The following is a 12,176-nucleotide window of genomic DNA, read 5'->3' as shown; positions in this document are numbered from 1 at the left end:
TATCATTGTGAGTCTTCTTATAAACCCCTCAATTATAAAATCACGCTTTTGATTAAATTGTTATGACTTTAGGTATGTAACAGGCCAAATCAGTCTTTATATTTTGAGATTGCCTTTCTGCACTATAAAATTTGAAACTAATTACAAAGTTAACGATAAAAGCAGTGACTCTATATCTTCTTTCATAAAGAACCCAAACCCATTCCAGTCTACCAGGGAGGAAAACCCACTGACAGGTTCTTTGGTTGCCTCTCTGTTGATGAAAATCTGCACTGCCAACCATTTTCTTTAGCACTTTACCACTAGTGTTTTCACATAATTTGGCGGTCACTGTCACCCCTGCCTCACCCACCACATACACTTCGGCAGATCCCACAACTGCTTCTGCACAAAGACCTAAATTCACCACAAGTCCTGACCATATAAGCTGGACATTCATACTGTCCAAATCCCTGCCTAGGCACCACCTAATTCTAGAAAAGCATCAGAAGACGCCTGAATTTTTCCTTCTGAAGTTCCCCAGCTGCCTCCCTGTTTGCTCCCGGGCACTTGCAAGCCGTGGGCTTTGTGAGCAGCAGGGTGGTTGCTTCCGGAGAAGGCATGTAATGCAGTGCCTGTTGAAACAGACTTTTTCAAAGGCTACCTGTGAGATTGGGATGTAAAACAGTCAACTGCAAACGAATAATCCGAAGGAATCAAGGGAGGTTAACAAATTATTTATAGTGTCACAGGGCCTAGGAGTCCCCGCCGCGGCCTGGGCTGCGTTGCATTACGCGTCGAGGGAACACAGCCCCTCTTGCAAGGAGCTCGCAGCGCGAGTACCAGGCAAGAGAGAACAGATGGTGAGAGACAGATGGGAGAGTACAAGGAAACAATGAGATAAATGAGCAAAAACTAAGTTGAACACTTTAGCATTTGGTTCCCAAATTATTAATTTTACTAATCATCTCAGCTGATGTAACCCTACGGTAGGACGCCTTTCCTGTTCCAAAGGTTTTAATAGCTACAATTACAACACATGCCGCAGCCCAGCATGGGCTGCATTTTAGGTGAAGAGTGGGAGTTAAGCAGGAGGGGGGGGTGGGGGGTGCTATTTGCTGAAATTCATCAGTAAAGGGGGCTGGGGTATCTCAGCAACCTGGGGCTTAGGGCAGCCTGATTAAGCACAGCTCGGCAGGCAAAGCGCTGACCGACGGAAAATCCAGGCTTTGCCGGAGGACAGGCGGTCCCGCGGCCCCTGCCACGGGGCGTGGGCATGGGGGCCGGGGCGTGCGCCGAGGTCCGCCCGGCGGGCAGCACCCACCGCGGGGGTCGGGGCGGGGCGAGGTGTTCACACATGGGCTCCAAGCCGCTACGGGCAGGCCTGAGGGGGCCGAAATCCCGGGAGAGCCCCAAAAGCCGCCCCCTCCCACTAGCTGGGAGAGGGACCAGACGGGCCGCACCGCCCCTCCGGCCCGCGGGTGGCCGGCGCGCGCCCGCGCTGCGCAGCCGCCGTGCCCGGGGAGCCGTTACCCGGTGGGGGGGAGGGGGACCAGCGGCGGCGGCGGCGCGCGCAGAGGTAAGGCGGGAGATGGGAAGCGCGCGGCCGGGGCGCGGCGAGGTTCCCGCCGTTCCTCGGGGGCCTCCTCGGGGAAAGCGAAACCAAAAGGGCGGCGGGGAAGGGGCGGGCAGGGGCTCTCCCCGCGGCGCGGTTCGGCTCGCTCCGCCCCTCAGCGCCGAGGCGGAGCGGGGCGGTGGCGGCGGGCGGGCGGGCTCGTTGCCGTCCCCATGGCCCTGGCGCCGGGTCAGCGGGCACGGTAGCCGGGCTCCGTCTGTCGCCGCGGGTGAGTCAGAGCTGCCCAGGGAGGGCGGGCTGGACATGAGCCTCGCCGCCGGGCTCCGAGCGGCGGCCGGAGACTGAGCCACAAAGAAGTTTCCCCGCCGGCGGCGGCGTGGCGCTCCCCCATGCACGCTCCCGGCCATCGGCCTTGGGGCGCTGCCCGGCAGGCGCCCGGCGCCGACCCCGCCATGGAGCCCCGCGCGGGGCTGCACAACAGCCCGGACCTCAGCCGGACCAAGCGGCTGAGCGTGGGGGAGCTCCGCTCCCTCTTCGAGGCTCGCTGCGCCGCCGTCGCCGCCGCCGCCGCTCGGCAGCTGCCCGACCCGGCCAAGAGGGGCTGCCGGCCCCCCAACGGGGTGCTGCCGCCGGTCATCCCCCGCCTCACCGTCACCGCCGAGGAGAGCGAGGAGGCGCAGGGCAGCCCCGGGGCCCAGCCGCCGCACCCCGAGGGCGGCTGGCTGAGAACGGACAACTCGCTGCACCTGCAGTCCCGCAGGCTCTCCACCTCCTCGCTCTCCTCCACCGGCTCCTCGTCCCTCCTGGAGGACTCGGAAGACGACGTGCTGAGCGACACGGAGGGCAGGAGCCAGGGCATCGTGCACCTGGAGCACGGCGAGGACACCAACCAGGTAGGGGGGGTTTGGACGGGGACGGTTCGGCCGGGACGCGCTGCCCGGCTCTCCGGACCGGCCGGCCGGGCCCCTGTGGAGTGAGGCTGTGGTGACCCAGCTCCGCTCTCGGGGCCAGGAGCGGCGCGGCGGGGTGCGCGGGTCGCCGCGTCTCTCTGGAAAGCGCTGCCGAGCGTTGGCTCCTCTAAAACCCGGCCAGGTGCGCGCCGCTTCCTTTCTGCTGTGAAGTTTTGCTTGATCTCCCGAGAATATGGGGAGACGTTTTTTGATCATGTTGTTGTTTTCTTCTTTCTTTTTTTTTTTTTTTTTTTTCTCTCCAGTCTCCTGTACCAGATCTCCAAAATAAAATTTTTCCAGGCATTTACCAGCAGGTATTTTTTGTCTCTTCCAATCTTGGAGTCTGTGGTTGTCAATTTTTGAGCTGCTTCTTGCTGTGAGCATGACAGGAGATGGGGAGGAGCTTGGAGTGGGTAGAATGCATGCTTTTGTCCGCTCTGGCAGTAACGCATTCTTCTCAGTAAATCCTCTCTGTAATTTGGCAGCTTTCATCTGTGAAGTGCACTTTTAAAGGCATATAGTTAGCTGCTTTTTCGTGATCTTTAGTATATATTTGCCTGACACCTTATAATATACTTCTTGGGGTTTTGTGACTGAAATATGTTGCTTTAGTGAATTCCCCCTCCTACTTTTATTGAGACCGTGACTGAAATTGTTGTTCTACTGCCAGGTCATTGGCACCGAATTGTTTTCAAGCAGAACATGTGTTTTGAAAAAATGTATAAGCAAGAAGTAGTGCAACCTGTAGGTGATACCTCCAGCTGGACTTTTCTCATGGTAATTGTGGGTTTACTGATTTAGAGGACACATAGTACAGGAGGTAAAATGCTGTGCGCAATATTGGTTTTGTTTGCATCAACTTGTGGCCTGTTTTTTGAAAAAAAGAAAAAAAAAAAAAGAAGGTTTGTACTTTGTTATATTGCATATCAAGAAACCAATAATAATACTACTTAATTTGTACTTTTGATCCTGAGATAGAATCATGGGGGGGGGGGAACAATTACTGTTGGCTTTCTTTTCTAAAATACATGCTATGTGAGTGGGGATTTTATGCAAGGAGCAGAAGAAAGAAATTAAAGGTGGAAAAGAGCTATTGGATCATTTGACTCATATCCCTGCTATTGCAGTGGGCTGTATGCGTGGTTAATAGGGAACAAGAATTTACTGATAACACTTTAGCAATACAGAGAGCTCTGAGATGGCATTGTGACATCTGGTTAATCTATCTGCGAATACATGCTGAAGTAAAAGCTGTTATTCAGGCAAGAAACCATGCTGCCTTTAAAGTTTTGCGTCTGCATCTCTAATGTAATTGTTGTTGTATGCAATATTGAGTTTTATATCACTCATTAGAACTGTGTGCTTTAGATACATGCATTATGACATGCATGTGTCTAAAACATACAGCGTAAGTGAATGTGAGTGGTATTACTTTCTTTTAAATTATATGAAGTTGTAGGCACTGCAAATTTGTAAAAGGCTTTAGTCACCTTTTAATGACAAGAGAAGAAAATTTTAACAGTAAGGAAGGTCTTTAACAGTGATTTATAGACAAACTAAAAATAACTGTGTTGTAAGTATTTTAAACTTTGAGGGAATGTCCTATACATGTAGATGAGTGGGAAATTGAGAACCTCGATAGTATTATGAGAACTCAGTTTTTGGAAAAAAAATTTGCAGCTTTCCCAAGTTTAGTACGGCTGCAGGATTTTTTTTAAAGTCTCATTGCTAAAGTAAGTATACACTCAATTGGTAGACTACTTCATGTTTTTAATGGCTGAGTTACTTTTCCATACCTGCAGTGCAGGGGAAGATGGGACAAAACTGCCCACCAAGAGGCTGCATTCTGACTGATGTTCTTTATCTTGTTATCACTTCTGTCGCGAGCCAGAGTTGGGACTGATACCTAGGACTCAAAACCAGCAGAACTAAATATCACCAATGTTATGACACTGCCTAAGAGTGTCATAGAGATTTTTTCTGAAGGGAACTTAAATCAGAGCTAGGCCAGACTTGGTGTTCCCTAATACGTGGGAAATTGTGACATTTTGAAATTTCCCTTGTATTGGAATTTCCTTAGACTTTTCTTTGGAAATGTTAGAAATTAGTTTGGAGCTTGGCTCATTATGACTGAGCTCAAACCGATGCTCAGAGGACTGCTGGACTGTCGAGCCTGCCAGACTTCCCAGTGCCTAGCGGGGACCTTGGAAACTTGCCCAGGTCTTCAGCTGAGGGAGCAGAAGTTCTGATAATGTTCCTGTTATCAGGGCTTCAAGGCTTCCATCGGCAGACCCAGGAACTTGAGACTGAAGCTGAAGAAGGCCCTCTCAGGCCTCTCAGCTGGAGGCCTCTACTGTTGACCTGGAAATCAAGACTCCTGTTGGGTCTTTGAAATATTGTGGGCTCTCAAGATGCCCGTGTGAGAGACAGGAAGCTCTGGAGCCCTTCCTCTGTGTACAGGGCTTGCTGCCTGGGGGTTATCAGGCAGCCTGGGATGTTATCCCCAGTCCTGGGATGGTAAGCCTGGGAATGCTGTCCTTGACTGTCCCCCTTGGAGGACAGTTCTCTCTGGCAACTCACTAGACAAACAGAGAGCTCTCCAAGAGTATGAGTGATTCAGTTAAGCGTTTCGCAGCGCGTTCTGGGTTGGATGAATTGGCACTTCACGACCATGTTAAATTTTTGTTTCTTATCGAGCGCAGTATGTGGGCATGTCCCTGGAACCTTAGGGCCTCTGCTGAGGGGAGTGAATACATTGGGACTGATGACTGATGGTTACAGTGCAGTTCCAGCCTGGCTCAGCAGGGACAAAACGCTGTTCACATCTAGGCAGGCCCATCTTTGAGAGAAGCTCAGTGGGCAGGTGTTCAGTTCCTCGGCACAAGTTCCGCATTTCATTTGCAGTAATTAACAGAGGCTTTGGAAACTGGACTGCCCTGGCTTCCCTAGAGGAAGACCCCTCCAGCAGTGAAGAGCTGTAGGTGTGAGAGAAGCCTGTTCTGCTGCTGTCCTGTAAGCTGAACTTGTGGTTCTGTGAAAACCAATTGCGCAAAGCTGTGGTAATGTAATTTGCATAGCACCGTAGCTGGAGCTTCACAAATCTTGGCAATTAACTTAATAAAAAATTATTGGTTATTTTTTGAATAGCCAGTTGACAGAATAGATTTTTACCCTATGACAAAAGTTAACATTCCTGCCTTCCCTTGCACTTAAGTGGGAAGTGTGCTTTTCTACCTTTGCTTCATGCCAGCTAGGAAGTGTATATACACACTTGAATCTTGCAGTGAAAGCACCAGTGATCTATTTTTAGTAATGGAGAGAGTGCGAGAGTTATGTGTTTTTGTCTTCATTCTGTGAGTGAGCAATTTTAAGAAATACGTAAGTCTGGTTAGCACCTTCTTTGTTGGGACAGAGACTTTAAAAAGTGGTTTTCACAGAGAATAAACACGGTGATAATATACAGCAGCCTCTTGTCGTCTTTATGGGAGAATGATATTTACTAGATAGAACCATGCCAAATAAATCTACTCGTTCTCATAGCTGTGACCTGTCATTCCAAATTCCTAGATCTGTAACCATGAGAACAGCTGACAGCTTGCTAGAGAAAAAGCAGTTCAGTTCTTGCTTGCAATGATACCAGTCCAGAAACTTTGGGGGATGGCTCTTGGTGAAGCTTCTTCGGTTTCACTGATCTTCTCACCGTTATTTTTCATGATACCAAGCACCTTAAAATGGACCAACATCTAGAGAGGTGTACACACTTAATAGATACAGACAGGAAGATTCAACTACTTCAGCTCAGGGGTGGGTTACATAAGCTAATGCAGTAGAATAGCATTGTTATTTTTAAATGAAGACTGGAAACGAAGGGATGACATAAGTAAGACTGTTAATGGGTTTTTAGCCTACTTTCCAAAGGAAAGAAAGCTTGTGTAATCACTCTATCAATTCAATTTTAACAACTTCAGTAGATTTCAGCCAAATATGGCAGTGGGATAGACATCTCAAAAGTTTCTTCAAGAGCTCTTTAAAGTTCTGTGAAGGTCAGCCTCTGAGTGGAGGAGAGGAAACCGAAATAAGTGCATACCTGTTCTTCCCGCCAGGGGAAGGTGCAGGATGAGTTCAACTGTTCTGTTTTGCTTGTTAGCTAGAGAATCGGCACGTACAGACTGGCTAGTATGTGCTTGTGCCAGCTGCAGCAGGCAGTGCCTCTTGTCCTGAGGGTAATTAGGAGAAAGTATGGGAGGGAGAATACGGTGCTGTGATCTGGTGAGGTTAGGGAAAGTGGAAGGCGCTGGTTGAGGGACTGGGGAAGACAGTGAGGAAATTGTGGGGAGGTGTAGAAATATGAGAGGGATTGGAGGTTTTTTTGGCACAAGCTTACAGAGGACGGTGACAAGCTGTAGTTACTCTGATAAGGGTGCAAGACAGTAAGTACCAGTCAAGTAGAAACCAGGCTTCGTTAGTTTGCTGCTTGTGGAACAACTACGTTTAATGCAATACATTTCATAGTTCGAAAACAAATGCTGATTTATAATGACAGCTCTGTATACTGAAATCTTTCTATTGTATACTGAACAAATATGAGGTGAACAGCAGTAGAGTATGTTTGACATTTCCACGTTGCACAGTTGTTGGGCCAAGACTCTGACTTGGGAGCCTTCCCTCGGTTTGAGGGTGGTTTCTTCTCTGTACACTGGAACGGAGTATGTTGAAATATCAGCAGTATCAGTTCTAGTGGTGACTGTTTATTAGTAATGTAGATTCTTGTCTGGTAGGAAACGAGTTAGCTTTTACCAAATCAGTTGGGAGAGAGGCAATTAAACGTCTTAGCATTTAAAAGTTTCTCATCCTGGATATACCTGAAATGGTGACTTACAGGTTACAAGATTCTTCTCTTCTGTATCAATTTCCCTCTGATAGTTTTCACTTTTGGTATGTTAAAGGACATATTGCTTGGATGTGCAGTTTAAAATTAGAAGAGCTCTGTCGTAGGTTTGTTTGTTTGTTTTTGTTTTTTTTTTTCTTATGGACCTGTTGGATTAGGTGGGTTACAGAAGTTTCTCTATATGTGCACTTCTACAGTTCAAACCTCCTTAAAATGCTTATTACATCTGGAAAGAGAGAAAGAAAGTAATAGCAACTCCTCATTGTAGGGTGATGCATTCTTATTTAAAGAGGGCATACCTAAGCAGATTTTTCTCAGGCTATCATTGACTTAGCAGAGTTAAAGATTTTTTTTTTGTGAAAACTCATGTTAATCTGAAAAGGAATATGGGTAGTGTCTAGAGCAGTAGTTTGGAAACTTTGCATGTGTATGTACATTGTTGGGTTCTGATACTCTTACCCTGTTAGGCTGGTTTGGGGAGGGTGAACATATTTTTAATTGAATGTAGACAAAAATAAAGTCTCGTCTCACATCTAAGGTTTGCTATAAATGGAATGTGTCAGAGAACCATAGAATGGTTTGGGTTGGAAGGGACCTTTAAAGGTCATCTAGTCCAATTCCCCTGCAAGAGGCAGGGACATCTCCAACCAGATCAGGTTGCTCAGAGCCTCATCCAACCTGGCCTTGAAAGTTTCCAAGGGATGGGGCATCCACCACCTCTCTGGGCAACCTCTTCCAGTGTTCTACAACCCTCATTGTAAAAAAATTTTTTCCTAATATCTAGTCTACTTCTACCTCCCTTTATTTTACAACTGTTACCCTTTGCCCTACCACAACAGCCCTGCTGAAGAGTTTCTCCCCATCTTTCTTGTAGGCCCACTTTAGGTACTGGAAGGCTGCTATAAGGTCTCCCTGGAGCCCACTCCAAACTGAACAGCCCCAACTCTCTCAGCCTGTCCTCATAGGAGAGGTGCTCCAGCCCTCTGACCATCTTTGTGGCCTCCTCTGGACCCTTTCCAACTGGTCCATGTCCTTCTTGTGTTGGGGGCTCCAGAGCTGGGCAGAGTACTCCAGGTGAGGTCTCACTAGAGCAGAGTAGAGGGGGAGAATCACCACCCCCGATTCATTAAAGTGAATCAATTTGATTAAATGCTCACAATGTGATGCAATTTAATACAGCTAGTATTTCCGGAAGCTGAGTACGGACGTTGTATTTGTGTGGTATATTGTGCTGTTTTGTTTAGCAGTAACTGAGAGAAGAACTAAGGAGCATCATACAGCGTTTTGTGGTGATTATCTGTAAAATCTGATGGCAGAAAAGGTAATATTATTCTTAAACATCTTGGAAGGAAAAAGCGATCATCTTATGTACAGCACCAGTGGAGTCATTATCTGTCTCTCTTCTACCTTCTCTGTCAGTGTAGATTTTGCAGAGAAAGGGGGCTGAGGCAGAAAGAATTGGCTTGTCAGTCCATGTTAATTTGGATGTTGCATAGCGTAGGTTTAGATTACAGTTTTAAGTGCTCTTCTCAACTTTCTCTACCAACAGAGCTTCTTCTAAAAAGCTCACAAGTTGGGCAAGATGATGTTGTCTGTCCTAGCATAGCATACCCGGGGAAAAATACCGTGAAACAAAACAGGGAAAAAAAAAAAAGGGAGGAAAAAAAACCCAAAAAGGTGTTATTCTCCATCAGCTCATTCTGAGCAAAAGCATAGGGAAGGAGGAGAAGCTACCTGTTCATCCAGTGCCAGACTAGCAAACACATTCCTGTATTGTTTCCAGTGCTTAACTGAGTCCCGTCATTAATACAGAATGCTTTCTGGGCTAATGCATAGCCTGCAGCATTTGGGTGGGCTTTTGTATTGATAAATGCTGAGCTTCCCACAAGGGACAACATTTTCTTTTCCATTCCAAAACATGCAAGAGTGAGCATGATGCTATAGAAACCCATCCTGAACCCGTCAGGCGTGGCTACTACTGCCCGTTACCAAACCTTCTGCTCCTTGGCAAGCTCGAGAAGAAGTTAGCCAGAGACCAACTGGCAGTTCATTTGAAGCAATATCATAGACCTAGCATGATCCAAGTTTAGAGCCTGGGACGGAGTCTCCAAGCCAGTTGGTGACTATAGCAAGCATGACACAGACACTGCTTTGCAGGAGCTTGGCATTAAAGCAGAATCCAGAACACTCTTATCTACAGGCTAAAATTTCCAAGTAAGGTGGCACAGTGGATACGAACTCTTTAAACTGTTTACCCCAGCCCACTGATACCACATTTATTTTACTCACATTCAATTTCAGTCACCTGTTCTTCAGCAGCTTCTGACCTTTTCCATACGTGAACCATATTGAAAACAGAGGTGTGGTTACGGGTGATAAAGAATAGGTATAGATACATGTTATGTCTGTGCGTAATTTGCACCGAACCGTGTATGATTCATCAGTCCACCAAATGATTACCTGTTTAACAGGAAGCTGGGATGTCGCAGAACTGTGTGAGTAAGAAAGCTAGTGGCAGTGGTACAGTTCACTTGTGATGGATCAGAGGAGAATGCAAACTGCTGTACTCTTCGTATTACTTTCATATGATAAGTGTAATATCTCTTTGTTAAATTTCCTTGAACACTGCATAGAAAGAGAATGCCTTTGTTTTCTAGTGATGGTAGGAAATTATACTTCACTGTCAATATATCTGATTCTGTCCCCTGGTCTCGACCACATCCTGACATGAAGTGATCCAGTCTCAGCTGTAGCTGCCTTCACTACTCCAAGCTGCTATTAGAAAACAGCTTTTTTCAAGTAGCTCCACATCGTTGAGAACACTGCAGTGGTTCTTCTCAGTGATGTTCACTATGGACAGCATGTCATTTCTGTGCTCTGCTTCCTTTGCTTCCTGTGGTAGAGTGCTGAATCAAAAGTAGGTTTTGGCTTCTCACCTTTGAGGTGCTGGTGCTCCTCAAAGTCTACTGTATGTAGTGCAGGCAAGGGATTGCTGGAGCTGAGCTGAGAAGGGTATGTTCAGCCACCCCACTCTTCAGACACAGGTGAGCTTGAGGAGCCTCAGCTGTGCATGAGGCAGCTGTGACTTAGGTTTTCCCAATACAAGAGGCCCATCTCCCACAGGGCCTGAAGAGCCTCTCCAAGTGCAGCACTCCTTTGAGTGCCCTCTTTAGCACAGGACGCTAAACGGGCCAGCCAGCTCCAGCACACTCTGCAGCACGCGCTTTGGAAGGAAGGGAGGATAAAACACTGTTGTCACATGTCAGCGCCTTCCGCTACTGGAACATGTTCAGATGGAGAATTATGTTTGCACTGGAATTTTGATAATGTCTTCAATGCAAAATTGAGCACTCAAAAGTTAGAAGTTTTCAGAATTGAAGTTTTTTGTGCAATCTTAAGTTACCCTCTTTACGTCAAGGCTTACCCTCTTCTGCAGAGCTTACAATACAGTCTTTAATTACACTGTAGTTCCTATTCATTCAGTGTAAACAAACCATTCTTGACTCTATAAAAAGCAGCTTTTTTTTTTATTCTGTCTTCATTGGCTTTACCATTTTTACTTCACTTACTGGAAATCTACTGTAAACACAGTTACTGAGTTTCGCGTGATAGTTTTGAGACAGTCACCACTGCAGTAGTAGAGTGCTTTACGAATGTTAATGAATTTGTTTTCACAATCTACGTTACACAAACTTTTTTGTTCATATAAGGAAAATTGTGAAGGAAAGATAGGTTAATATGAAAAGTACCCACCAATTTTGAAAGCCCAAACTGAGGTGCCAATTTTCATTTTTTCTAATACCTAGTTTTATACAATACTGTAGAATCTTTGAAAATTTTCAGCAGAGGCAGTAATTTCAGAGCATCAGAACATGTTCCAGTAGCGGAAGGCGCTGACATGTGACAACAGTGTTTTATCCTCCCTTCCTTCCAAAGCGCGTGCTGCAGAGTGTGCTGGAGCTGGCTGGCCCGTTTAGCGTCCTGTGCTAAAGAGGGCACTCAAAGGAGTGCTGCACTTGGAGAGGCTCTTCAGGCCCTGTGGGAGATGGGCCTCTTGTATTGGGAAAACCTAAGTCACAGCTGCCTCATGCACAGCTGAGGCTCCTCAAGCTCACCTGTGTCTGAAGAGTGGGGTGGCTGAACATACCCTTCTCAGCTCAGCTCCAGCAATCCTTTGTGTGTGCTGTGCTCAGCAATCTCCACAGAAGATATCTTCCAAAGAGTGTCTACTGCAGGTGAACCTGTGGTTCTTACAATTTGCTGAATTGGGTCAGGTTGACTTCTGATCTTCCCATGGCCTGCTTCTGCTTTGAAAACTCTCCTCTTGCCAAATTTCAGGCTCCTTTCTCAAAATTCAAGGTTAAAAAGCTTTTTGGAAGATTCATCAGAAATTTTATAATGAGATCAAGATGTATCTTTTTCTAGCCTTGAAAACAGTTGAAGTTTTGTTGGATTTCTTCAGTCTGAAGCAAACAGGTTTTGCACTTCTTTGAGCTGAGTAACTAAGAGCAGTTCTGAGAAGAATGAGCCACACAGAAGCAGAAAGACTTCTTGTGCATTGGTGCTTTAGTGGTGCTACAGGAAATCTGGGGTTTGAGACCCTGATCTTCTGAAAGGGAGGCAGCACTAGAGCAAATCTTAAAAGGTGGCCTCTGTATTTTTCTCCATCTCTGTATGCTTATGTGATGCAGTGATAGAAAGGATAAAAATCTGTGTGAACAGTGTTCATGCGTGCAGATTTGTTATCTTTTGTGGGGTTTGAGTGGGTTGTTGGCTAAGTGCA

General features: G+C 46.7%; 1 protein-coding gene across 2 annotated transcripts in view; it reads left to right on the top strand.

The window, feature by feature from the left end:
- The first annotated feature begins 1,755 nt into the window (after window positions 1-1,755).
- ITPKA (inositol-trisphosphate 3-kinase A) overlaps window positions 1,756-12,176 on the top strand; it is a 41,070-nt gene continuing 30,649 nt past the window's right edge. The window contains exons 1-2 of one of the 2 annotated variants that reach the window (XM_086749203.1): window positions 1,756-2,448; window positions 2,769-2,819. In XM_086749203.1, the coding sequence (XP_086605329.1) occupies window positions 1,945-2,448; window positions 2,769-2,819 (555 nt within the window). In that variant the 5' untranslated portion in view covers window positions 1,756-1,944. The remainder of the gene's footprint in view (window positions 2,449-2,768; window positions 2,820-12,176) is intronic. The other variant, XM_086749204.1, reaches the window with a different exon arrangement.

This window comes from Chlamydotis macqueenii, chromosome 5 (genome assembly GCF_036417535.1).
Source record: "Chlamydotis macqueenii isolate bChlMac1 chromosome 5, bChlMac1.mat, whole genome shotgun sequence".
Classification (NCBI taxonomy): Eukaryota; Metazoa; Chordata; class Aves; order Otidiformes; family Otididae; genus Chlamydotis; species Chlamydotis macqueenii.
Note: the sequence above shows the minus strand (reverse complement) of the source record. Positions and strands in the feature narration are given on the sequence as shown.